At 38.3% G+C, this 24,338-nt stretch overlaps 2 protein-coding genes across 2 annotated transcripts; both read left to right on the top strand.

Annotated features, from left to right (window-relative positions):
* The first annotated feature begins 8,837 nt into the window (after positions 1-8,837).
* LOC145767387 (high affinity copper uptake protein 1-like) lies at positions 8,838-17,985 on the top strand. Its single transcript, XM_082579197.1, has 4 exons — positions 8,838-9,084; positions 9,897-10,058; positions 13,864-13,943; positions 17,175-17,985. Exons 1-4 carry the CDS (start codon positions 8,872-8,874, stop codon positions 17,374-17,376), a joined length of 657 nt encoding a protein of 218 aa, XP_082435323.1. The 5' UTR covers positions 8,838-8,871; the 3' UTR covers positions 17,377-17,985.
* A 4,683-nt stretch (positions 17,986-22,668) lies between these two features.
* LOC145767612 (uncharacterized) lies at positions 22,669-24,072 on the top strand. The gene is made up of 2 exons (XM_082579465.1): positions 22,669-22,923; positions 23,662-24,072. The coding sequence occupies exons 1-2, from the start codon at positions 22,672-22,674 to the stop codon at positions 23,767-23,769; spliced, it is 360 nt and encodes a 119-aa protein (XP_082435591.1). The 5' UTR covers positions 22,669-22,671; the 3' UTR covers positions 23,770-24,072.
* The last annotated feature ends 266 nt before the right edge of the window (positions 24,073-24,338 follow it).

Below are 24,338 nucleotides of genomic sequence, written 5' to 3'. Positions count from 1 at the left end.
TTTTCGGAAATAAAGCTAAGTCTCTATGTTTTCTTGTTGCTAATTCCTGGCTGAGATGTTTGGTATTGGCAAAACTCGCTCTTTTAATGCAGTTTTGTATAAAATTAGGCATTTTTTTTCTAGACTGAAAGCATCATTCTCAATATCGTGACGTCACACGCGTGCCAAAGGGGGGGTTGTAACCCCCAAAACCCCCCCCCTTGGCTACGCCACTGAGCTGAAGCATTCTTATACAAAAAATGCTTCCCAGGTTTTGTTGCGAGTTGGAAACATTTATCTATTCCAAAAAGAAAACAGCAGAAAACTTTATTGAATTTAAGTCTCGCCTAAAAACAGTTTATTTTCAAGTCATCATGAATAGCCTCACATTGGTTTACAAAAGTTTCGAAAATTATAAGCTATGCTTTGGAGATGAAAAGAGTCAATTCTTCTGCATTTTGGAACGCTTAATCCAAAAACATGGAACAACGAATTAGTACCGTATACAAAAACACACGATGGACTGGAAGGGGAAGACCGCTCAGCAGTGGGCTAATACAGGCCAAAAATAATGATGAATCCAAAAATACCAATTAAAACTGCTGATTAGCTCTGGTTTAAAAGATTTCCTTGTTTTTATTACTTCGTATCAACGTAGCCCACATTATGGCAAGTCTTGTTTCCCTTTGTTTACTACAACAGTAACCAGGAGCGTTGAAAGGTGGGTCCAGGGGGTACTTTTGGACCCAAGCCCAGGATGATTTTAGAGGGCCGGAACCTTTCCAAGGCGCCCGGGAACGTGAAGGAATCACCACGTATTCTTTGGATATAGTGCGCTTTTTTAAATGGGTCTTGATTTAGGGCCCAAAACATTTGATTGGTACCGGGCCCAAAATATCCTCCCAACGGCCCTGACAACGACAGCATCAATTTTCCACAATCTGTAAAATAATTGCATGCTTTTAGAACTCAGCATAGTAGCCTAGCCTTTGTCGGTAATTAGACACGTTTCTGGTCTAGGCCTGTAGCCTACGTGTTATTGAAAAGAACAAACGTAGCTCACTACTGCCCACCTCTGGTAGTTACGTCTACTATAAGGAAAGTAGAAGAAAAAAAAACTGAACAAACCAGCTCGAAACGAAAGTCTGATAGGCAGAAAGTAAGAGGCAAAGAAAAAGGTGTGACATGATTACTTCTTTTAAACACCTTATTTTTAACGGATGACATCACAAAATGCAGGTTTATTGCAATAATCGTGACAGCTATTCAATATTTCATTTTTTCACAACCGATTTTTTGATTTGCTGTTTTGAGTGACCTTTTGATTGTACTTTGAAGTGTTTCTTGCCTGAAATGTGATTCTCTCGCAATGCTTTAGGGCTCTTGGCTTATCACGTTTGCTATCAACCACAAAAAGCATTGCGTGGATTTTTTTACTTTCACATGTGCCACAGACCAGCCGATAGGCATAACAAGTTCATTCACTGCCAGTCAATGCATGAAGCGCTGCATGAGTTGAATAAGCAAGAAGTAGGCAGAATTTTATTGACTGGCAACCAGTCAACTCAAGAGGCTACTTTAGTGGCGTGCTGGTTAGTTTGTTTATAACTTGCCTGCTTTTTAAGCCAAGGCTCGATTTTATGCCTGGTTATACCGAGACTTTCAAAAAGATCCCGATTATTTCTTGTCTTCAGAACATCTTTTGTTTAGAATTTTGGCGCAAATTTTCCGTTAGAGAAACGACTTTCTCACTGACATCAAAAAGTGGATCAGAATGAAGTAATGAGCCCTTAGTAGGTTTGGAGACTTCCAACAAGACAGAGCAACAAATCAAGTTGATTGAACACAGTCTTGAGTTCTGTTAAATGTTTGTGACAGAAAGTTTGGAAGGTCACGAGGTCACAAGGTCGTTTACCAAATTTAGTGCACTTGAATCATAAGTTGTGCACTATGCAGGTGTAGAAAACAGATCTGTCGACTTACCAAAGTCAGCAGAGCTCGAATTATGCTCATGACCCTTTTTTAGCTCTTTTTGATTTAGTAGAAGTTGTTGGTTATTAATTCTTTTATGGCTAGTATTTTTGCTGTATCCACTTGATGAAAAAACACTTGATTAATCGAAGTAATAATCCATATAAGCAATAATCCGAATCAATAAGGTGACAGTCATAAAGCAGATAATTCAACTACAGTTGCCTACATCTTATTCAAACAGAATAGAATTTGATATAAGCAATATAAATTTGCAATTAACAAATGGTGATTACTGGTAAACTATAGACATAGACTTTAATTCTATTGCGAAGCAATAGCTTGTATGCTTATGAAATGTAGCCTACTATATAAAAAGTGATGTGAATAGTGTTGACAACTGTATTAACATGAATGTAATGTTTTGAACTGTTTTTGTACACACTGAAAAATATGTGCCTATTTTCAAATTGTTGACAGCCTTCCTCATGACTGCCTCTCATAGCGCAGTGATAAATCGACTTGGTTACGTTCGCTTCAGTTTTAAACTGCTGACAAATTGCTGACGTCATCATAATTTTGTTCCTTTCTCGTATTGAGGGTTGGATACAATGCGCCATTGTTCTCGATCATGAGTTGTGCGTAGGCTACTGCACTTTCATAAGTTAATTTTGTCCATTTTGTGATGTTTGTTGTCCAAATCATTCTTGGTCTGCCTTTATTTTTTTTACCGTTTATCTTCCCTTCTATTAATGATCTTTGCAACGAGTTTTGCCTTATTGTGTGTCCGAAACACTTCAATTTTCTTCTTTTGACTATTTGTAAGAGAATTTTGCTTGAATTGAATTTAGAGAGTACTTCATCGTTAGTGATCTTTTGTTTCCATGAATTTTTTAACATTTGCCTGTATGTCCAAAGCTCGAAGGCATCGATCCACTTCTCCATTTTTTGTGACATTGTCCAAGTTTCAGAATTGTATAATAGGGTTGACCAGATAATAGGGTTGACAAGATCATGTGACAAATTGATAAATTTAAACGTTGATTGGTTAAAATGTTTTGTTTGTTTTTTGTTTTATTATCTTTACCCTGCATTGCGGGAAAGCGGACTTGAGCGCTATGCATCGGTGTACGCCTTCCGACGTACACCTGACCCACGCTGCAGCCTACTGCAACGTCTGTTTCCGGTTGTCTACTTATGAGTTAAATTTGGTACTACCCATTACTCGAAATCGATCACTGGGTAGAGGCAATTATCATAAAGTTTCTTGCCCAGAGAAACAACAGCAAGTGCGGGTGGCTGGAGTCGAACATGCAGGCTCTCGACTGCGAGCCAAACGCGCTAACCACTCGGCCACTGCTGCCGACTGCCGACTCGGCCACTGCTGCAAGTGGAAAAATGTTTTTCATTTGGAAAAATGTTTTTCATTTTTCCAATTGTAGCTCTTGCAATTTCTATTCGTCTTAGAATTTCATGGTCACGCCTCCCATCTTCAGTTATTAAATGTTCAAGATAGGAAAAAGATTTTACTTTTGGTATAATTTTCTTGTCAATTATAATTTGGAGTACTGGAGTGTCTGGTTATTTAGAGATTATCATTGATTTGGTCTTTTTAGCGTTAATTTTCATATTAAATTCTTTACCAATTGAGTTAACATTGTTCAATATTTCTTGAAGATCTTCTTGTGATTCAGCCAACAGAACAGTATCATCAGCATAGCGTAAATTTGTTATGTTCAAGCCGCCAACTTTTACCCCTTTCATATCATCAATGGGTCGAAAAATCATTTCTGTATATAAATTAAAAAGACATGGAGAAAGTACACATCCTTGGCGTACTCCACGTTTGATATCAATTCCTTTAGACAAATCTTTTTCCATGCGAACTTGCAGACGTAGCCTAATTAAATAAGCTTGACCGAGGCTGACAATAAACAACATTTTTACACCAAGAAAATTTACTGAGTGGCAGACAACATAACGATCAGTCACATAGCGTCGTTAACGATGAAAAAGAAAAACAAGGAAACAAACCATGATATTTTTGTGTTTACGCATTTGAAAAACTAAGCTTGGGAAGGTGCTGACATAACCACAAGGCACTCTGGATGCCACTAAAACTACAAAATCAATAATTAAAAGAAAATGGTAACTTGTTGAAATGTGATGCGAGGATACTAAAAACAAAAATTTTAAACACAATGTTCTAAGTCCAAATTATTTATGGGAGAAAAGAACACGTTGTAGTAGACTGCTCGCATTTTTCTGTTGTTTAAATTGGTTACAAACAAAAAACTGAGTTTTCAATTCACAACGACTACTGAACGATTTAGCGCGGCATCGTGTATTTGGTATTTCTATTTATGTTTAACAGTTTGACCGGAAAGCAGACAGCGCTTAGTAAGCCATCAAACAGAAATATGCTGACTTGAAAACTGGAAGCATGGTGTTGGAATTGATGTAGTCTGCAAATATAGTTGGCCCATACGTATGTAAGTTACAATCATAAGATTTAAATCCAATTCAAATGTTTTCTGTTTTAATTCACGGCAGCTTAATTCAAAACATGTAGCCTACAATGCGTACACGCTATAGGCTACAAAGATAAATTGTGTTGGAGTGAAAAGCAGCTTAAATCAATGAATACTATTGACTAATATGTTCGCATTGTTCACATCAACAAATAAAACACCAACATATTTTCAGTTGATGCCTTGATGTAATTAAAGTTGATTTAAGCCTTGTATTTTTAGACATCTTAACTTCCTACGACACGTTTTTCCCACTCATCAATATCCAATCTGTTAAATTAAAAACACAATTTGTTTTTAGTACAAATCATGTTGAATGGGAAAAAAGGCTTCGTGATTTTGCGTTAAAACCGACTTATGATCTTTGTCAGATTAAATTTAGAGTTTAGACAATAGACAGAGCGCAAGGCAAATGTTTAACTTTTAACTTTATGTTTTTGCGATGCTTGTGCAGTGTGGATCGTTACTGTGTGTGCAAGCATCGTCATTGGATTTGCCCGTATTTTCACCATTGTGCATGCAGTGCCGGTCTTTGGGGTGTACAAACCGTGCGATCGCACAGGGCCCGCAAATTTGGGGGCCCGCAATTTACTCAGAAAATGCACCAATTTTTCTTGAAGTCAGTTGCGGCTTTAGGAATTAGCAACAAGAAAACATGGAGACTCAGCTTTATTTCCGAAAATGCCAAAGAAAACGTGATATCATTTTGCTATGCCACCGGACAGTACCATGTTACAGTTAACATTCATACTTAAATTTTTGTTGAACATGCGCTCAGAATGCACCAAATTCAAAGTGATTTTTCAAAATTTTCTGGGGGAGGCCCGCCAGACCCCATTTCGCTCGATCGGCCGTCAAACCCCCCTCCCCTTTCAAAATACTTAACTACGCTACTGAATTGGATTATTGTCATTGGGGCCCGCAAGCACATTTTGCACAGGGCCTGAAATACCCTAAGACCGGGCTGACCGGCACTGGTGCATGGGACTGTAGCAAGCAGTAGGTCTACTTTTCTACGCCATGAGGTGACAGCTGAAATTAGCTTGCGAGTTGCGACAATAAATGCATAAAATATCTTGTGTGCTTTCTTTAACGTCTCCAAGAATCGGTGTTTTGTACGATGAACAAAGTTTTCATAAAGTCTTGTTACAATTTCAGTTTTCAACATTTTGACATTGTAACAGGACTTTATGAACACCCTATATAGCCAAAGCTTATTAATGTTTAGCAACAAAACCCACATCATTGTGTTGACTTGTTAGAATAGCATTAGAATATAACTTATATCAGTTTTGTAGTTGTTGCTTTGCGTAGAAAAACAGTGGGCCACAGCCCACAGCATGGGCTCTATCCAAGGGGGGGTGAGGGGGGTGATCACCCCCCCACTAGTTGAAGTGGGGGGGTGATCAATGCAAAATCACCCCCCCACTCATTTGGCTTTGAAAAGGTTTTGTGATATTTTATTGATCAAATTTTGAAAAATATATTTTCGCTGTTAACACATTTTGAATTTTTTATCAATATGAATACACATTTCATTTCAATATGATTTTTTGGTTCGGCAACCCTGAACTACGAGCCAGGCGTTTAGGTAGACTCTTTAACATAGGACAGTTTTCCGTGCGAATTAGCTGATTTCAGTCATGTGACTCAGCACGTGATATTCCGATCTTCTCCGATCTTCTCGATCCGATCTTCTCCAAAGATTTTTGATACAAAAAAATTAAGTGAATGTATCGCCACAGCAGCGTGGCTTAATGGGTTAGGGTTAGGGCAAGGGAATAGCCATTTCGATTGCGTGGGTTCGATTCCCACCCTCTGCTAATGTTCGTTTTTCTTCTGAAACTGAACTGAGTGCAAGAAGGATCTTAAAGACTGCAATCAATTGAGTTTATTAGGTTACAATCATAATGGCGTGAGTCACATGACTGCAAACAGCTGATTCACGAGGAAACCTGTCCTACGTTAAAGTGCCTACCAGGCGTTTACGGTAGGCACTTTTACATCACCCACTTGTCGAAGAGTGCCTGCTTTTCAATGTGAAATTGCTTTGTGTTTTAGTCACAATTTTCCTTATAAACTCCATTGATTGCAGTCATTAAGATCCTTCTTGCACTCAGTTCAGTTGCAGAAGAAAAAATAGTATTAGCAGAGGGTGGGAATCGAACCCACAAAATCGAAATTACTACTCCTCTGCCCTAACCATTAGGCAACGGTGGTTGTGGTGAAGCATTCAGTTAAATTTCTTTGTATCAAAAATTTTCAATCAGAATATCACGTGTCGAGTCACATGACTGAAATCAGCTGAATCGCGAATGAACATGTCACGCATGATTGCGTACCTTTTCGACTAGTGGGTAATGTTAAAGTGCCTACCGGCGTTTACACTGTGTTTTAACTTAGTTTGCTTGGTAGCCACTTTAACAAGAAAAAATTCTGCCACTGCAAATGACTAGAATGACACCGCCAACCAATCAGAACATGTTATAAAAGGCTACCGTCCAATTGTGACCTTTCTCGCACTTAGCCAGAGAGTTAATCTTTGTTTTGAACTTTATTTGCTAATTACAGAAGAAAAAAGAGCAATAGCAGTTGTGGGAATCGAACCCACGCCAATGAAATGACTACTTTCTAACCCTAACCCCTAAAAAGCCAACCAGCTGCCAACTTAGTTAGCAGCAGTGGCCGAGTGGTTAGCGCGTTGGGCTCGCAGTCGAGAGCCTGCATGTTCGACTCCACCCCCCCGCACTTGCTGTTGTTTCTCTGGGCAAGAAACTTCACTATGAGTATAATTGCCTGTACTCAGTGATCGATTTCGAGTAATGGGTAGTACCAAATTTAAGTCATAAGTAGAGTAGACAACCGGAAACAGACATTGCCGTCGGCTGCAGCGTGGGTCAGGTGTATGTCGGAAGGCGTACACCGATGCATAGCGCTCAAGTCCGCTTTCTCGCAATGCAGGGTAAAAATATGAAAAACAAATAAACAAACAGCTGATAGAAAATCCAGCACTTGATTTGCTTTGTATCATCTTCTTTTCGCCCTTTTTCACGTCACGGAAAACGTAGTTTATGATTGGTTCGAGTTTTCATTTGCAGTGCCAGAATAATTTCTTGTTAAGTGACTACCAGTTTGCTTACCCAAAAATGCCCTTTCCGAAACATACTTTGTGAAACTACTTGGAAACCCTATGCTTCGATCAGAAAGAAGCTGATGCTGCAATGGGGGGTCTGGGGGGCTGTGCCCCCCAGAAGTTGAAATGACTATGACGATTTTAGCCCATTGTCCAAAAATCACCCCCCCGAATTCTAAAAGTGGATAGAGCCCCTGGCCCACAGACTATAACAATATAAAACATATTTTTGTGTGATAAAAACAAGTCACGTAAGAGAAAAGGTTGAGAACCATTGCCATAGAGCCTGAAGCAAAAAGCGAAAAAAGTTTGATATCATGCAGTGCTTTTCTTCAAGTAAGCTTACATTGTTTTGCACGCAATTTGATTTATAGTGCTGTCACAACGTTTTAGTTAGGCTATATTGCCCAGACCCAGCTATAATCTTCTGTAAGCAGGAGCCCTCAACCGGGTATATTGTATCCTTTGAAAACAAATTTTATCTATCACAGGAATGAATTCACTAAAGCAGGAAGGATAAACTGCATGGCAAAAATGTTTGGATTTTTATTCCAAAATAACTTGTGTGTGTGTACAGTACGTAAATTAATTTTCAGAAAGTCGGCAAAGGGCAAACGAGAAAAGTAGCCTTGGGTCGCAAACTTTTGAATCAGAAAAGAGCTGAACCCTTGCACAGCATTTAGTGCATTTGAAAACGAAGGGAGAAAGAGATGACTAAGTAGCTTATAAGCTACTAATTGTTTGGCTCGAAAGCTACTTTGACATATTTAGAAGTCAACACCAAATTCAGTTCAAGGCCTATTTGTAATATACAGCTTAACTACGTTTTGAAACCATATTGTGTTTTTCTGAAATTTTTTGTTAAGAACTTACTAAAGAGGCAGTAGTCTAGAACTCTAGATGTTTTAGTAAGAACAGTACCGGCAGCTTAATATTTTGTGCTTTGCTTTGAAAAAGTTGATGTTGATGGTTGAATTGATGATGTTGACGAAGACACTTTTGTGCGGTGTGAGCTAATGTTTCAACAACATCATAAGCCTAAGCTTCATTTTTTTATAAATATTCCTTGTTTTTGACCCCCCATGAGCAAAGAGCTCTCCTTGGTTTTCGTTGAATCTTTTGGGGGTTCGCTTCCTTGCTCTATTTTGCCATTGCCTAACCTCTGTAATTCGTTGTTTGTTAAAAAGTTTAGCCAGTTACATTGTTTAATTTTAGGTGCTGAAACAGACTGTAGGCTGGTTTTTTAGGACATACACTATGGAACTTGTGCATCAAATGCATGGAATGAACAGTACACAAAGCTCCCTGATTGGTGGCGGTAACAATACAACAATGATGATGCACGACCACATGAAGGACATGGGTGCACACGTAAACATGTCAAGCCATCAGAATTCGGTCGTGCATAACATGGGTGATGCAGCACATGGCGTGAACGATCATACCCCAAACGCGCATTTATCAGGAGGGGTAAGTAGGCTACCCCTGCATAGGTCTAATTATATTTTTGCGTTGCCAAAATGCTTACTCATGTTGAGAATGAGAAGTTATATACCAGGCAATTGTAGATTGTGAATATTGGTATTCTTTCTTCCATATTAGTTTTTTATAGTACACAATTCTCAGTAACTAGTCTACAATGATTGAAAGCTTTTATGTTCCTTGTTTTTATTTTCAGTAAGAAGAACTAACAAAAAGTATTGGCAACTTGTTGCTTGCAAGTGCTGTTTTGTGCTTACAGTTTGCTGGTAGCAAAGTACAGTAGTGGTTCATAAGATCATAAAAACAAGATCTTTGGTCGCTGGTTCGTTACACATAACCTACAGTAGATAGTGGACAATGGGCATTGTTTTCAATGCTCGGTAATGCAACGTGTTTACATTATGCCCCAAGCAATTGTGGGAATTTGATTACGTACAGTAGGTAATAGCTTTTCACTGAAAACAGTAATATCTCGTGGCGTCTTTTTTCGTATGAATTGATAGCAGTCACGTTCTTCCATCCAGGTACTGCAAGTATTGGACTGTGTTGCCATAAGCGCTGTTAGATGATCATTTCTATCTTGAGGTCTTTGGATAAGGCAGTGATGGATGATGTATTGTGCGGCCTGGGAGTCTGGTCCGCATACGCAAAACATCTATTTCCTGTTTCGTGGCTAAAACACCTTGAGACTAGTCTAAAATCATCGCCGTCAATGTTTTTACGCAAGCATATAATGGCAAAGATTTTATTTCATCTTGCAGCAATTATGGTTCAATGTTTAAGGTTGTAATATTTTGCAGCATTCCTTGTACTTCAGCTTCTCATTGCCAGTTCAAGTGCTGTTTTTTGAATGGAATATTCTCAATCAAGGACACTTGGCTGCATCTTGTGTGGGAGTGTTTCTGTTTGCTGTATTGTACGAAGGATTGAAAGTTTTACGCCAATACTTAATGAGGAAAACGGTAAAACATATCACTATCATGCTTCATCATCATCATCATTTTCAGCTTGTTTGTGGTAGGGCACTGCTGAACGGTTTTTCCCCATCACAGTTAGGCTGCTCAAGCTGCAAATGTCACAAAAAGACTAGACGATTTATCAATTTTTGTTGGTCAAGCTCAACTGTTTGACTCAATATTTTTCTGTAAAAAAAATGGATTTTAAATGTTTTTGCCTTATATCAAAAATGGAAATAAAAAATGGCCATATTCGTCACAGTAGTTAATATTTTAGCGATCAATTTCATTGACTTATTGACCAGTTACAGGTTACAAGGTTACGTTCTAGCCACAGAATCGACATGCATTCATCTTTCATCAATTTCAATCCTTTGTATTGCAATTGAAGCTCACGATTGTGTTTTGGTTTTTAATATCGAGGATTAACTTTGGCCTAATTAATTCACGCTCATGTGATAAGCCTTTGGTTTTTTATTTCAATAAAAACTTGTGCATTTGCATAGAAGCAAGATCATATGAACAGCTTTGCTGAATAGAGTGCGCTGAGCCTATGAGATAAATGTCATGTTTTTGCTTAACCGTTTGTTACTTGTGTAAACTTGCAAATATAGCTTGGCCCTAGGTTAGTGTTTTGTCTTGTGTCACGATTCTCGATAGTTTGAAAAAGAAATGAAACTAAAGAAACTCGATTCCGGAAGTGCTCGATTCATGACATTGTAAAATGTAATATAGTGGGGTACATCAGGGGTGTGCAACCTTTACTATAGGAGGGCCAAGTATAAATAACTGGGTGAAACTGCGAGCAGCACGTTTATTTAACATATGCTTTCTAGTAGTTGCAGGCAAAAAAAAAGAAGTTTCTTTTTGGTATTAATCTTATGGCATTATTAGAGGTTATCTTCTTGCAGAAATAATATGTTAAGACGCATAAATAATCAATTAAGACGCAGCTGGCTTCTTCTCCCGACAAATTTTTCCAAATTTACTAAGGAAGTGCTCGCAATTCGAAGCCCATTTTCCAAGTGTTCGTCTGTCAGAACCGATTGATAGGGAGATTTCATGACGCCCATTTTAGAAAAAAATTGTTCGCACAAACATATTGAGCCAAAAAGAGCCATTTTTGAAGCCATGAATTTTTTCAATTGTGGAAAGTCATCTTGGTTGAGATGTTTTCGATAAAAATCTCCAAAATTCATTTCTAAATACTTTGCTTTCAAATCCGTTTTTTCTTGAAGATCAATCAGTTCAAGTTATATCTGCTGGTGCTTTGTCAATGTTTGTGTTGAATGGCGAAGAGAATATGTCAAACAAATATTCATGAGATTTGAAGTCCTTGAAACGAGCCAAAAGTTCATACAACAATTTTTCAATTTGGTCTGCAAGTTCAGTTTTCTTCTCAGGATGCATTCCATAGTCTCTCAAAGTTGGAAAGGGGAATGGTTTCCTATTTGTATGTGGGCTTTCCAAAATCGTAATTTGTTCATAAAGCCTTTTATGTGACCATACATTTCATTCGCATACTGTTTTTTTTGCTGCAGTCTTGTAGTAAGTTCATTCAGGTGCGTAGTTATATCAACCAAGAAAGCTAGATCGCATATCCAAATTTTGTCTTCCATTTCAGCTATTGGGTGCCCTTTTAGTTTCAAAAAATTCACGACTTTCCGCAGTTCGTAAAATCGTCGCAACATGCAGCCCTTGCTGAACCAACACCTCTCAGAAAAGTACAGTAGATCTTTATGTGTTGTGTTGAGATCATCCAGAAACTTCTGAAACTGACGATGGTTGAGCCGTAGTGCTCGAATGAAATTTACTGCCTTAATAACCGGCTCAAGACGTGTTTGAACTTCAAGGATTTTGCGCACTGGTTTTGCTGGTGAAATGAAAAATTGCCATGTCATCATCGATTTTTCTCTCTCAAGGCAGACTTCAATAGACCTATGAATCCAACGCCAGTTCCGGACATGGATCGAGCACCATCGATTGCGATTCCGCATAAGCTGGACAAGTCCAGTCCGAACTGGTCAAAAGCAGCAATTACTTCAGTAAAAATGTCAGCACCAGTTGTCGTGCCCTTCATTGACTGTAGTGACAGAACTCAGAAGCTCTTCCGTTTCGTTCAAGTCTTTGTCCACTCCTCTACAAAAGGTCTTAAGCATGAGATCAAACAGAAAGGCGATAAAGCCAAAAAGGCGACTGCCATTCTAAATACAGTAATTAAATACAATCGGATTAGCGGTGGCCGGTAGGAGATTTCTAAAATGGTTAACAAAAGGTGCAAAATCTACAATAGCCTAATCCTCTCCACAACAAATTGTTCGCACGTACGAGACTAAACTATATTATAAACACGTTTCGTGGGTCACACACAATTCAAAATTTGCACATCTTCGGAGGGTCGCACAATTTTTCTTCGCGGGCCGCACGTTGCTCACCCCTGGCCTACATGGTTTTGTGCTGGGCAATTGTAAGATGCCGATAGTGACAAAGATTGCTATTATCTTAGATAATAGCGTAGTAGGCCATTCTAAGTCATAAAATAAATAACTTATTTTGATACACTGCGTGATATTCTATGAACATTGGTGATATAGGGCCATTTTTATTTTGACCTAAAAAATTTTTTTTTGACTTTATTTTTATCAAATTTTGACTTTATTTTGACCTAACGAAATTGCTTATTTGTAGAGGGCATAGTTCTTCCTTGAATTGATACCAGTTACCCAAACATAATATTTTGTCGATTTCAGACCCAAACGTGTTCAATAAAAGGGGCTTGTACAATAAAAGTTTGCCTTGATTGCGATGCTTGTTGTCGCTCCAATCCAGCTTTATGGCGTTTACTTTTCCTGTGGCTTTCAACAAAATACTTTTTATCGCACTTCACTATAAACTCGCAAAAATTGCACCCTATACCACCTCCGAGAGTTGCATTAAATTTACCAAGAAATTTCGACAAATCTGTAACTTTTGCTGAAGACGATTTAGCTTGCTTGGCATGTTTGTATTACAGAATGTCATTAAGCTATTCCTAAAACCCAAACTGTTGATCTTCGAAAAGACCACGGACGTTTGTGAAGAGGAAATGTTTTATAAGAGTTATTTAAATACGTAACAATGGACAATTTGTGATAAAAGTTACTGCTGATCCAAGTGGGCATTGTGACATATTTCTTGCTTTTATGGGTTAACATGGTTTAATTGTGTCGCAGTTCTTGATTTGCAATGCTTTCGCGAGGATTTTGACAAAAATTACTCTCAAGAAACATAAAAAGTTCGTCAAAAGCCAATTTGACAAACTTTGACTTTATTGAAAATTTTTGACTTGTCAATTTTGACTTTATTTTGACCTATAAACTTCTTAGAAACAGTCCCCTGGGTGCTGAAAACAATTTTATTTCTTGATTCGTAGACAGACGAGGTCCTTAAAAAAATTTGACTTTATTGGCTTTTGCGGGCCCTAGACTGATAAATCGTTTCCAAGTTACTTTTATCTGTAATTCTAATAGCGTTGTGTAGCCGAAGTAGTTTATTGCACTTGAGTAAAAACTTGGTAGCTTACGCAATAGACAGTACCGGATGTACCATTAGACTAGAAAGGCTGAAGCCTAGGGCCTCAAAATTTAAGATGTACCACGTATATTTAAAAGCGTTTTAACGTGACCTGTAGGCCTACATGTATATTTGAAGAACTTTCGCCTGGTTACAAGTTTATTATAATTTTTTAAAACAAAAACATACGGTACTTTTGAAACTACGATTCATAAAAACAAAGGTTACTACTTGTAACGTTTTCAATGTTTATTTGCAGAAACCTAGTTCTTCAAATGGCAAACACAAAGTGAGCAATGACAGCGACTTCGGAATAGTTGAAGAAAAGCGCTCTGCCATGTAAGTTACTTTTGCTTTGTAGGATTCTTTACATTTAAATTGCGTTGGTCGGCGTTGTTTTTCTAGTAGCTCATTCTATACAGGGCCCGTTACAGCATCGTCTACCAAATTTAGGTAGGCTGCAGTTGTGGTATTTGGATTTTACCAACAATATGTCACAAGGCACTACATCTATCTTACATGGTAGCTGCATGTTGTCATTCAAGTCGTTTGGCTTGGAGTCTCAATAGCATAAGGCCATAGGTAGGCCCTATATAGGGCAAGTACAGTATTTCGCAATCGATATCATACAAACTATGCTAGTCGTTATAGCAACGGCATCATAAAAGGAATGATTTCATTATTTCACAAAAATGGTACAGATTTTTGAGCAGAACTCAAATATGATGCAACTTTATATGCAGTAAGCCATACTATGAATTTGTCTTCGATTACTGATAGCTTGCATACAATTCCAATACCTCGATAGAGTTCCTTGTATTTTGTGACGTAAAAAATTATGCTTGTGATGTGCACGACTGTTGAAAATGAAACAAGCCAGATTTCTTGAAACTGTTAAAACTACGTTGAGTGTTTAGGCAAGCATGGTAGCTGTGTGTGTTTTCAACGATTGCAAGAATTAGAAGTCATGTCTATCAAATTACAAGTTGAAAGATCCGTAGATTACTACTGATAGAAACCAGATTGTAGGCCTACATGATCTGGTAGAAAAAGCAGCATCGTCTGTGCTAAGCTTTTTCTATTATACTTCAGGAAACTAATACATCGTATTCGCTCCCTCCCAAATTTCTCTTGTTCTCACAAAAAAAAAATCGGTTTTGCTATTACAACGTTCCAATAATTTGTATTACATGTTGAATGACGTTTCATACGTGTTTGACTACATTCGGTAGCTATACGTTTAAGCAAACTCTTTATTTCAAATTTAAAAATATTTGCCCTCCCAACAGTTGCTTTTGCTACTCAAAATTTATTTTTCCCACTGCGTCACTGTCTTAATCCCAAGAAAAAAATCGATTACAATACGGCACTGTAGGTTAGATGCACCAACAGTTGATCTGTTAGTAAGTTTATCGAGAATCAGTTTGTGCGAAGTTCATCTGTGGATCAGTAATCGGCAATTGTAATCAGCAAATTAAGGTTGTTGGAAAGAAAATAGTCTACAAATTAAACTTCTTAATCGGCCGATTTGCTTCAGTTGTGACTGGGAGTGACCCACTATTGTTGTATCCAACCCTAAGTCAGCGAAATCGACGTTCAACTCACAAGTTCTAAAACCAGAAGTCTGAGACAATTGCAAATTGTCGTGCAAATGCATTTGATGAACGCGAAATAGCGCTACAACTTTTGGACGTTTCTTTTTAGGATGACTTCTTATAGTAAACTTGATTTGAGCCATATTTATTACTTTGTGGTAGCCTACCGTACCGATAAGTTATTTTTCGACTTTGAGAGTAGGAATAATAAAAAAAGACAAAAAAGGAAAAGTTTTATTCTCGTGCATATCTTAAAACTTGTTACTGAGTGTGCAGGAAACTAGCAAATATAGAAATACTGCAGAAGTTAGTCAATGCCACGATGGTGCGCGTGTCATGTCATTATCTGGTAGCGGTTCCTTACTTACTTCCATAACGAAAGTCAGTCTTCCTCAAATTCTTAATTAGGAAAAAGCAGCTTTCATGTTTTGGTTAATTTATAAAATCGCGTCTACTTGAAGGTTTGTTTTCTGTTCATCTGTTTTGAAGTGTAAGATTTATGCCATAAAAATGATATATTGTTATAAAGAAAAGGCAAAAAAAGTGTCATCTTCGTGCTGTATGCTTGTTTAATTAAATACGCCATGCCATTTAATGTTTTAGCATGACAAAGCAGAATGCAGTAATTATTATCAGTGCTTTTCAAACTTTGAAACGCGCACTGATACTGACAACCAAGCAGTTCACCATGTGGCCAGCCGGAAAATATATGTAGCCTATTGAGTAGCGTTGTTACACAATGATTCAATTCGATCACTTTCCATGCTTGGCGTAATTACTGGTCAAGTCAATTCAATTTATATACATTGAGCCCCAGTTTTATAAACCAAGTTGACAAAAAACCGATCATGTATTTCTCGGCAGTTGAGCGTAGCATGAATTCAGCGATAGACACGTGTTTCGCCATGAGGCTGGGCTCATCAGTATCGATCGCACCACTAATTCATGCCACATAAGTTAGTTCTCAACCGCTGCTTTTGTCAGTCAATTGAATTGCTCCTTCTCAACAGAAAAAAAAGATTTGTGCCTGAAATATTAAGTTTTTAAAATTGGAATTTCATATGTTAAGAGCGAAATGGTCTAACTAAATTAGTAGCAGTTAGATCACGCAGTGGCGTTGATATGGGATTCCAAGGGGTACGGTACTTTTGGACTCTGGCCCGGGATGTTCCTGGGGCCTTTTCCGAGGGTTCCGTGACAAAAAAAACATTATTCTTTGGGCATAGCGCGTTTTTCACAAAAATCTGATTAGAATTGGGCCCAAATCATCCTCTCAATGGCCCTGTACTCATGTAACGATTTTTTTTTCTTTTTATGAAAACAGAATTAATCAATTGTTTTTCTAGATAGCTCAGTGAATTAACGCCAGGCTTTTTGAAAGAAGAAACTCTGGGGACATACGGTTGCGCAGCTCACTTGAAAGACAGTTTTTCATTTAGCGTCACCAAGTGAATGAAATACTTAATAGCCAACAAGCCGAAACTTTCCAGTGTTTATTTTGGTGACAGAACTGATGTCAGTGGTTCAAACCTTCACAAGTTTACAAAACTGTCACGATTAAAATACATAGTTTTTTTGTTTTTTTTTTTACTCGGGGTAGGCTACAAACTTTCTTACAGTTAGCTGAATATTTTACCAATTACAAAACCTATAGTAATCTTTTACTGAAGAAATAAATTGAAGATATCTATAGTTCAGTTTTATTTTGAACTTTAAAACCATTTTCTTAGACTTTCAGCAGTAAATAATAAATCAATGCCGTATGTAAAATAAACAAAGCCCTATTCGATAAAAAAATAGGAAAAGAAACATAATGTAATAAAAATGACGTTTCATATGATTAAAAAATTGGATACACTTTGATGTAATCTAATCGATAATAATTGATTTATAGCTTGTACGGCATAAATAAACTTTTAGACCACAGATGCCTTAAAACACCAGATATTGAGGTAAAATATTTTTTCACTGACAGATACCGCATTTTCAATGGATGGCACCTTCTACAAAGTCTACTGCAAGTCCTTCAAACCACAATGGGCATGCTGCTTATGCTGATTTACATGACATTCAACATTTGGCTAGCGGTGGCTGTTTCTGTTGGCTCCGGATTTGGATATCTTCTTTTTGCATGGACAATGCCAATAAGCATCGATTTTGGAGATCATTGCCAATAGAAACTAAATGCTGAACGATTCGGTGTGTTTCGTGTTTATATTAGTCATATCCTATATTTGCATTTCCTTTACTTAATACTGTATTGTACTGTAAATAACAATAGCCTAACAGTAAGCGACAACAACGTGTTTTAGCGTGTACGACGTTATGTACTTTAAAATTCTATATAGTGATTATTGCAGTTATTACAATGTATTTTTGGTCTATGTCTGGAGTTAGACTACTTGTAGCCAACTAACCACAATGACCACTTATTGATTGTACTGTGCCACGTCAATGACCAACTGTAAATTTATAAGCTAATCTTTTGTAATTTTTGTAGGCTAAAGGCTACACATACCTTTTTTGCTGGCCTAATTAAAAAGGGGAAGGGCAGGAGAAAAATTAACCTCTGTCAAATAAGTTGCACAACGTTTATATTGAAATGCGTTCGTTAGGCACTTTTAGCTATGCCTGTTCCCATTTAGCACAGACCTTTAATTATGCCGCTGACGTTAACATAACATATATTTTCATGTAATCAAACTGCCTTCAAATAAAATGCAGAAACTTAATAAGAATATTTTTTGTCAGCTGCTGGTGACAAGCCAAGCGTGACCGCCATGTAGCATACCAATAGCCTACCTTTTGAGAAAATATTATTATTAGGGGCAAGAAAGATGTGATACCGTTAATGCGACTTTTAAATTCATCGATCATGTCTCTAAATCCTACAGTTTACTTTCGAATAATCCGTTGGCTTGGTGTTCTGGCTTAACCATTGCACGGTACCGAAGCGAACATGAGCACGTCTCCATAGTTAGCATCAATACCTGACAGAGATTGTTTAAACTGGCGATGGTTGAGCGCATTTGCACGAATCTAATTTACTGTTGATGCTACGATCTCTATCACATTAGACATCTTCAGTGAATTATCAACGACATTTTCTTGGTGTTAATACAGTGGTGCCACAACCCAGGGAAGGGTAAGATTATCCTCTTCATGCCATCTGTTAATGAGTCTATATGAAAACCTTAACTCTTCCTTAGCATGGAAGGACACTCATCTGTTGCAACTGAGCACAGCTTCAACGAGTCCAAATGTGCTTCTAGAAGACCTGAATGACATTTACGAAACATACATAGTCTATCTCTTTTGTTTTTTTTGCAAAAAAGTTAAAATGTTAAAAAAATTGAAGCGATTTTTTTTGTGCACCAGGCTATTATGCACCTGTTTAATTGAATTTTTTTTTATTAATTTGAGAATTAAACTAATTGGTAAAATTAAGGAGAAAAGGCACTGCTGTGCTTACAACACCATTATTAATACTGTAGGTTATGTGAAGATATTTAATGAAATTGTGCTCACAAGGATGAGTAGGCTTCAAATGGGTAACCCTCAACTCCGTCATAACAGCGACCACTCACCAGCTCAATGGCCGAAGGGCTTCGTCTTAGGCTCGGCTACTGGTAGATCTAAGATCGATTTCAGGTCGGGTCATACCAAAGACTTCAAAAACGGAACTGATTGTGTTCTTTCTTGCATAATGATTGCTTGATTGAATCTTTATCTTCGGACTGGGAAAGCTTCTTTGAGAATTTAATCCTGGCAGTTTCGCATGTAGAGGCTTTGAACCATTAACGCAGCCCCGGTCACCGAGTTAACAGAGTTTGACAGAGTGAAGACAGAGTTGGCAGAGAATTATTCCACCCATTAGGTGCTGCTGAATAGAGAGCCGACCTTAGAATGCATTGCTCAAGCGCACACCCCGAGAGTCGAACCAGCGCCGCTTCATCTTGAAGCTTCTTGCACTGAGAATAAGTTCGGTAATAATGTGATGACATCGTAATTACCTGATTATTCAAAATTAGAAATGAGCCCTGTCGCTAATAGACAACAGTTCTACTGTAGATCGACACTAAATAAAACCTTACCACTGATATTACAGCAACCATAAACCGGCACATTGGCCGAGTGGTTTGAATGACACCTCTGGGTCGATAGATGTGGTTTTGATTTCCCTTGTTATACCAAAGACCTTTTAAAAATGGTACTAAACTTCTTTCCTGTTTGCACTCAGCAGAAGAGAGCGTTTAGGGTGTTGACGTACTTTCCTCTCGCCGTTCGCAACCGCTGAGCATTCTGTTCTCGGTGGATAACCCCACACCTCTGCGGGCTGAAAGAATTAAGTTGTGACAACAAGGAGGACTCCTTCAAAAACCCAGCAGCTGATTGTGATTCAAGACGCCCTTAATGTTAATCCTGGAAAGAAACCTATATTGCTCAACAAACAAACAAACAGCAATCACAACTACACAGACAAGGTTTAGATTACCAATTTTAATCTAAGCTTACCTATTTTAACCTTGATACCGCCATCAAAGATGCACTGCATAGGCTAACTGTGACTGGATGTCTGCGTCCCACTCCGACGGACTACCTATACCCAATACTCATCCTAGCAGGCATCCAACCCACTGAGCTACGTGGTAAAGAAGCCACGATTTCTCTCGCTCGCCGTGCTCTGGACCCCGACCATCCCCCTATGCAACATTCAAGCGACCACCACCTATAAAGCAGCGGCTGAAATCAAGATGCCCCTTTGTGCCTGCCGCACAACAACTACTTAAGAACGCAAAAAACTTGGTTTAAGTGCGGAACACTGGACGAACCACATGTGGAACACGGAGTGGCAAAACACACATCCACGCTCCGTAACTTCATACCGACGCCGATCCCCGTTCACCGGGGATGTCCCTCGCAAGGCTTGCGTTGGTCAGGCTTAACCTCCTGCGAACTGGCGTCGGCCGCTTTCGTTCGGACATGCATAAGTGAGGCCTGGCTCTTTCATCAGAATGTGAGTGTGGTGCCACTGAACAGACAGCAGACCATGTCATCCACCACTTCATAACCCAAAGGCCCCCACACGGTGCGCGTGGTCTGAGGGTCCTGGACGACGAGACTGTTGAGTGGCTGATGATTTTCTGCTCTCCAATCTAGCCCGGAAAGATCTGCTCATACGCCGATGATGACCAATTTTAAAAGTAGCACCAATAAAAACAAAAATATTGCTGTACTTTCAGATGCTCAAAGTAGTTAATTTACCCCAGGGCTGCCAATGTGGCCACGGCGAGATGATTCAAGTTGGTTAAAGTTAAATGATGGTTAAAGTTCAAAACAACCTTTGAATTATTACCATGATTTTAAAGAAGCAAACTACCGACCTACACCCATGACTTTTGAAAACAATAAGATGTCGCAGTAGGCTACGCTCCCTGGACGATTACCTTTTCAGGCTGTTGGTTTCATTTTTTTCTATCTTGAAAATATCTATGTTGGACGGTTACATGAAAACAAAGTCAGCATGGTGGCAGCAAAAAACAGTTTTTCTTGTTTGCATCGCTGTAGCCTACCGTTGTAAATGCTACAAGCCTGGTTTACATAATTTCAAAATGTCTGCTCAAAATTAATTGAAACTAGGTTTGTCATTAAAAGTTTAACTAAATTACTTTGGTACACAATACGTCAAATTAGAGGTACTGATTCAAGTACTGCAAACATGCTGTATAAATATCAAGCCTTGTTAACAGCAGCCTTGTGTAAAAAAAACAAAAAACTTGTGAAAATCAGCTGCCTATTTGTTAGGTGGAGATGGCCTCACAAAATGCGGAGTTCAGTCAAGATTTCGGAACATTGAAACTACATAACTAAAATGCTTTGTTGATTGTAATCAACAGTAGAGATGTTTGTTGCTTATCAATAAAGTTATTTGACGCTAAACCAGTCGAGATAAAAATCTTTAATCTGACCAAGATCGAGCTTGAGATGAGTGGAACAGGCACAGAAAATGGGCAAACAAACGAGAACTCAGAAAAGAAATTCAGTGGTCGCAATGAGTTTGGTTAGTGCTGAATATTTGTAACATCAAAATTTTCGCTGTGTCTCGATGAGGCTTTGATTACAACTTTTACGAGAACTAACTTGAGCTTCAACAAGCTTACAGATGCATAGGCTAAACTCAATCACGAGACTTTTTTCTAGCGACTTTTGTTTTCAGTAAAATGACAGAGCTTAGCTTTTTGGCTAATGATGCGACAACATGCCAGAAACAAGTCAGCAAAGGAGGATATGTAAAAAAACGTAATCAGAAAGCAACGACATTAGTAATTAATGTTTATTTTGTCGGATTGTTGCTGAAACAAACAGAAATCTATTTGCGTCACATAACAAAAAGGCAAAATCAGGCTATTATTGATCGTTCAATAAAATAAAGGGCTTTTTTGTAGCAGGCTAGTTCAGCAAAAGACAAATCAGAAAATTTTTTTAATGGTTTCACTTTTAATAGTAGGCTGAGCTATTTAAACTCTATCATACTTTTAATCCAGATGTAGGCTATGTTTTTGATGTTTGTGTGTTTGAAAGGTAGTAAAAACCAACAGCAGGATATGCAGAGAAGGATTTGGTTTCACTTTGCTCAAAACTAGAGTACCACAGTTGTAGGTTAATCATTGTCTTCTCAGGGAAGAAAAAGGCATTGCCCATGAGTTAATTAAGTTCGGTAAAGTAGGTTATAAGTCAATTTTTTTCAGGATTTTGTTTGTTGCTGCATCATCAAGAGTAGTCGATCCCAATCCTAGCAATCGTTTCGATTGCTTTGAACCCTTTTCATTTTCAAGCTTTTAATTGCGAAGACACGCCGACTAGTTTTGAAATCTGCCGGAGACATTAACATAGCCTTACAACAGCAATCTTCAAGTTTAAAGCCCAAAATTAGAGAATTTACGCAAAGTAAAAACATCAAAAACAATTTTTTTAAACAAAAATAATCTATAAAAATTGTTTCGAAATAAAACGAAACTAAAGGAATTAACCAGCCCACAACTCGAGCGTGACCGTTAAAATTTTTCGGCAACTCGCAAATAAAACTAGCCCAATTCCATGAAAAAAATGTGGAACTGTGAACTTTGGTCTGGTCTGAGCAAATTTACGCAGATTAAATTTAGCGCAGCCTCGTGTAATACGACAGCAAAGGCTTCCTTCTAAGCTGATTTGGCACTTTGTACTAACCCCGCAGCATTCAAACACCGGACTTACACGATACACTTGCTTTCACACTAGCAACAATCGTGTGCCGCGGCACATAGTTTGGCAAAGTCTGTTGTTGATCATAAATGAACTTAAAATTTTGATCCAAGATAAATTTTGTCTTTTGAAAATTTATTGTAAAAAATACAAAAATGTGTTTAGGTCAAAAATAAAACTAGTCCCAGTCATTTCAGCTGAATTTTTGGATAAGAACAATACAACGATTTATGGATGCAAGAACGGAATACATGAAACCATGTAAAATATTATTTTCATGTGAAGAAATTCCGTCCAGATTTTCTGACTTTGGAGACCTAAATCAAACAATTGCGAAACTAACCTTGAATCCCAAGCTGATCAATACCATTCCTCTGATGACAGTTTCCAATCGCAATGACGGGGAATGGCACACCGAGAACAACCGACGACTGTACGTGTTTCGTGTACTGGAAAGAAATGGCGTTATTGAAACTGTACAGGTAGAAGTAGGCCTACAGAAATTGGAGCCTAAAACATAATAGGTTATGGTTGTTCCAACAATTTGTTAAGTTTGGTTTTTTGAATCTTTATCCTCGGACTGAGAAAGCCTTGATAGGTTATTCCGGGTAGTTTCTCATAATTGTAGAGACTTTTGACTCAGGGCCGGTTACCGAGATTGACAGAGTGAAGTTTCTGATTGTTGAAGTGTTGTTGCCCGGGAATTATTCCATTCACTAGGTGCTACTGAACGGAGAGCAGTCCTGCGTTGCTCAAACGCACACCCCGGGTCGAGAGTCGAACCAGCGCCGCTTGATCTTAAAGCTTCTTCATTCATGAAGCCACGGGCTAACCAACAAAACTATCGGGGCGGATTGAAAAAAAGGAAATAAGATTTTTCGAAAATTAAAAGATACTCTTTTTGCGCTGATTACTCACAAGCCTCAAGTCTTTGGTGAGCACATCGCTTTGAGCGCACAATGAAACAATATTTGCTTCTTTTAAAAAAAAAACACGAAAAAAATTATAGACCTTTCGTCAAAGACATAGTTTTTTGTTTTGTTTTAAAAACTTCAAATACATTAGCCACTTATTGAACATCGGGTTTGAACATTTTCGTTGCATCGGCCACATATTAATTAACATTTTTATGTGGAGTTTATGTGGAGTTTTTATTCTTATGTAGGCTATCACATTATTATCGAACAGTTTTGATAAAAAGTAAAAAATAATATGTTTAGGTCAAGCTGTCAAATCGAATGATTGTTCCATTTGTGTCAGACGACGGTTGCCACATTAGACTTTTAGGAGCAAAGACTTTAGCGCATTGCAGTTGCTCGCACATATGACATCGTTGTTCTTCATGAAAAGGTGGACTTGAAAGTGGGCAAAGTTTTCTGAACAATTTCTACAACTTACCGGTACTAAAAAAATCAAACTGGCAGATGGTAGCCGAGCAGTAAGAACGTTTGCGCAATGCTCAAAAAGAATGCCGTTTCGACTCCGTTCCGGAGTAGGCTACCTGGCTGTGTCTCACCAAGACTATAGCATGCCAAAGTAATGGAAACAGCAAACTGCCTACTTACTAGCTTACCGTACTTAATGTAGGCTACCTTCGATGCCTCCATTTGTCTGTTGTGTTGAATGTGTGATCGCAGTAGCCTACGTCGTCGCAATGGGAGCAAAATAAAATTATGATTACTATTATATTAAAAAAGTATGATCTATATGTTTTAACTCCGCCCCGTTAGCTCAGTGGCTACGCGCCCGGCTCAAGATCACTCAGCGCTGGTTTGACTCTCGGGGTGTGCGCTTGAGCAACGCATTTCAGGACTGCTCTTCATTCAGCTGCACCTAATGAATGGAATAATTCCCCGGCAACAACACTTCAACAATCGGAAAACTTCACTCTGCCAAT

The sequence above is a fragment of the Aplidium turbinatum genome, chromosome 3 (genome assembly GCF_918807975.1).
Source record: "Aplidium turbinatum chromosome 3, kaAplTurb1.1, whole genome shotgun sequence".
Taxonomy (NCBI): Eukaryota; Metazoa; Chordata; class Ascidiacea; order Aplousobranchia; family Polyclinidae; genus Aplidium; species Aplidium turbinatum.
This window is presented reverse-complemented; position numbering and strand designations above follow the sequence as displayed.

Bases quoted from the DNA above. Each gene is read 5' to 3' on its own strand.
- LOC145767612 (XM_082579465.1), top strand. From the start codon at position 22,672: ATGGATGCAAGAACGGAATACATGAAACCATGTAAAATATTATTTTCA. The intron at 22,924-23,661 runs GTAGAAGTAGGC...TAATATGTTTAG, and splicing joins GCGTTATTGAAACTGTACAG to GTCAAGCTGTCAAATCGAAT.
- LOC145767387 (XM_082579197.1), top strand. From the start codon at position 8,872: ATGGAACTTGTGCATCAAATGCATGGAATGAACAGTACACAAAGCTCC. The intron at 9,085-9,896 runs GTAAGTAGGCTA...AATATTTTGCAG, and splicing joins ACGCGCATTTATCAGGAGGG to CATTCCTTGTACTTCAGCTT. The intron at 13,944-17,174 runs GTAAGTTACTTT...TTTCACTGACAG, and splicing joins GAAGAAAAGCGCTCTGCCAT to ATACCGCATTTTCAATGGAT.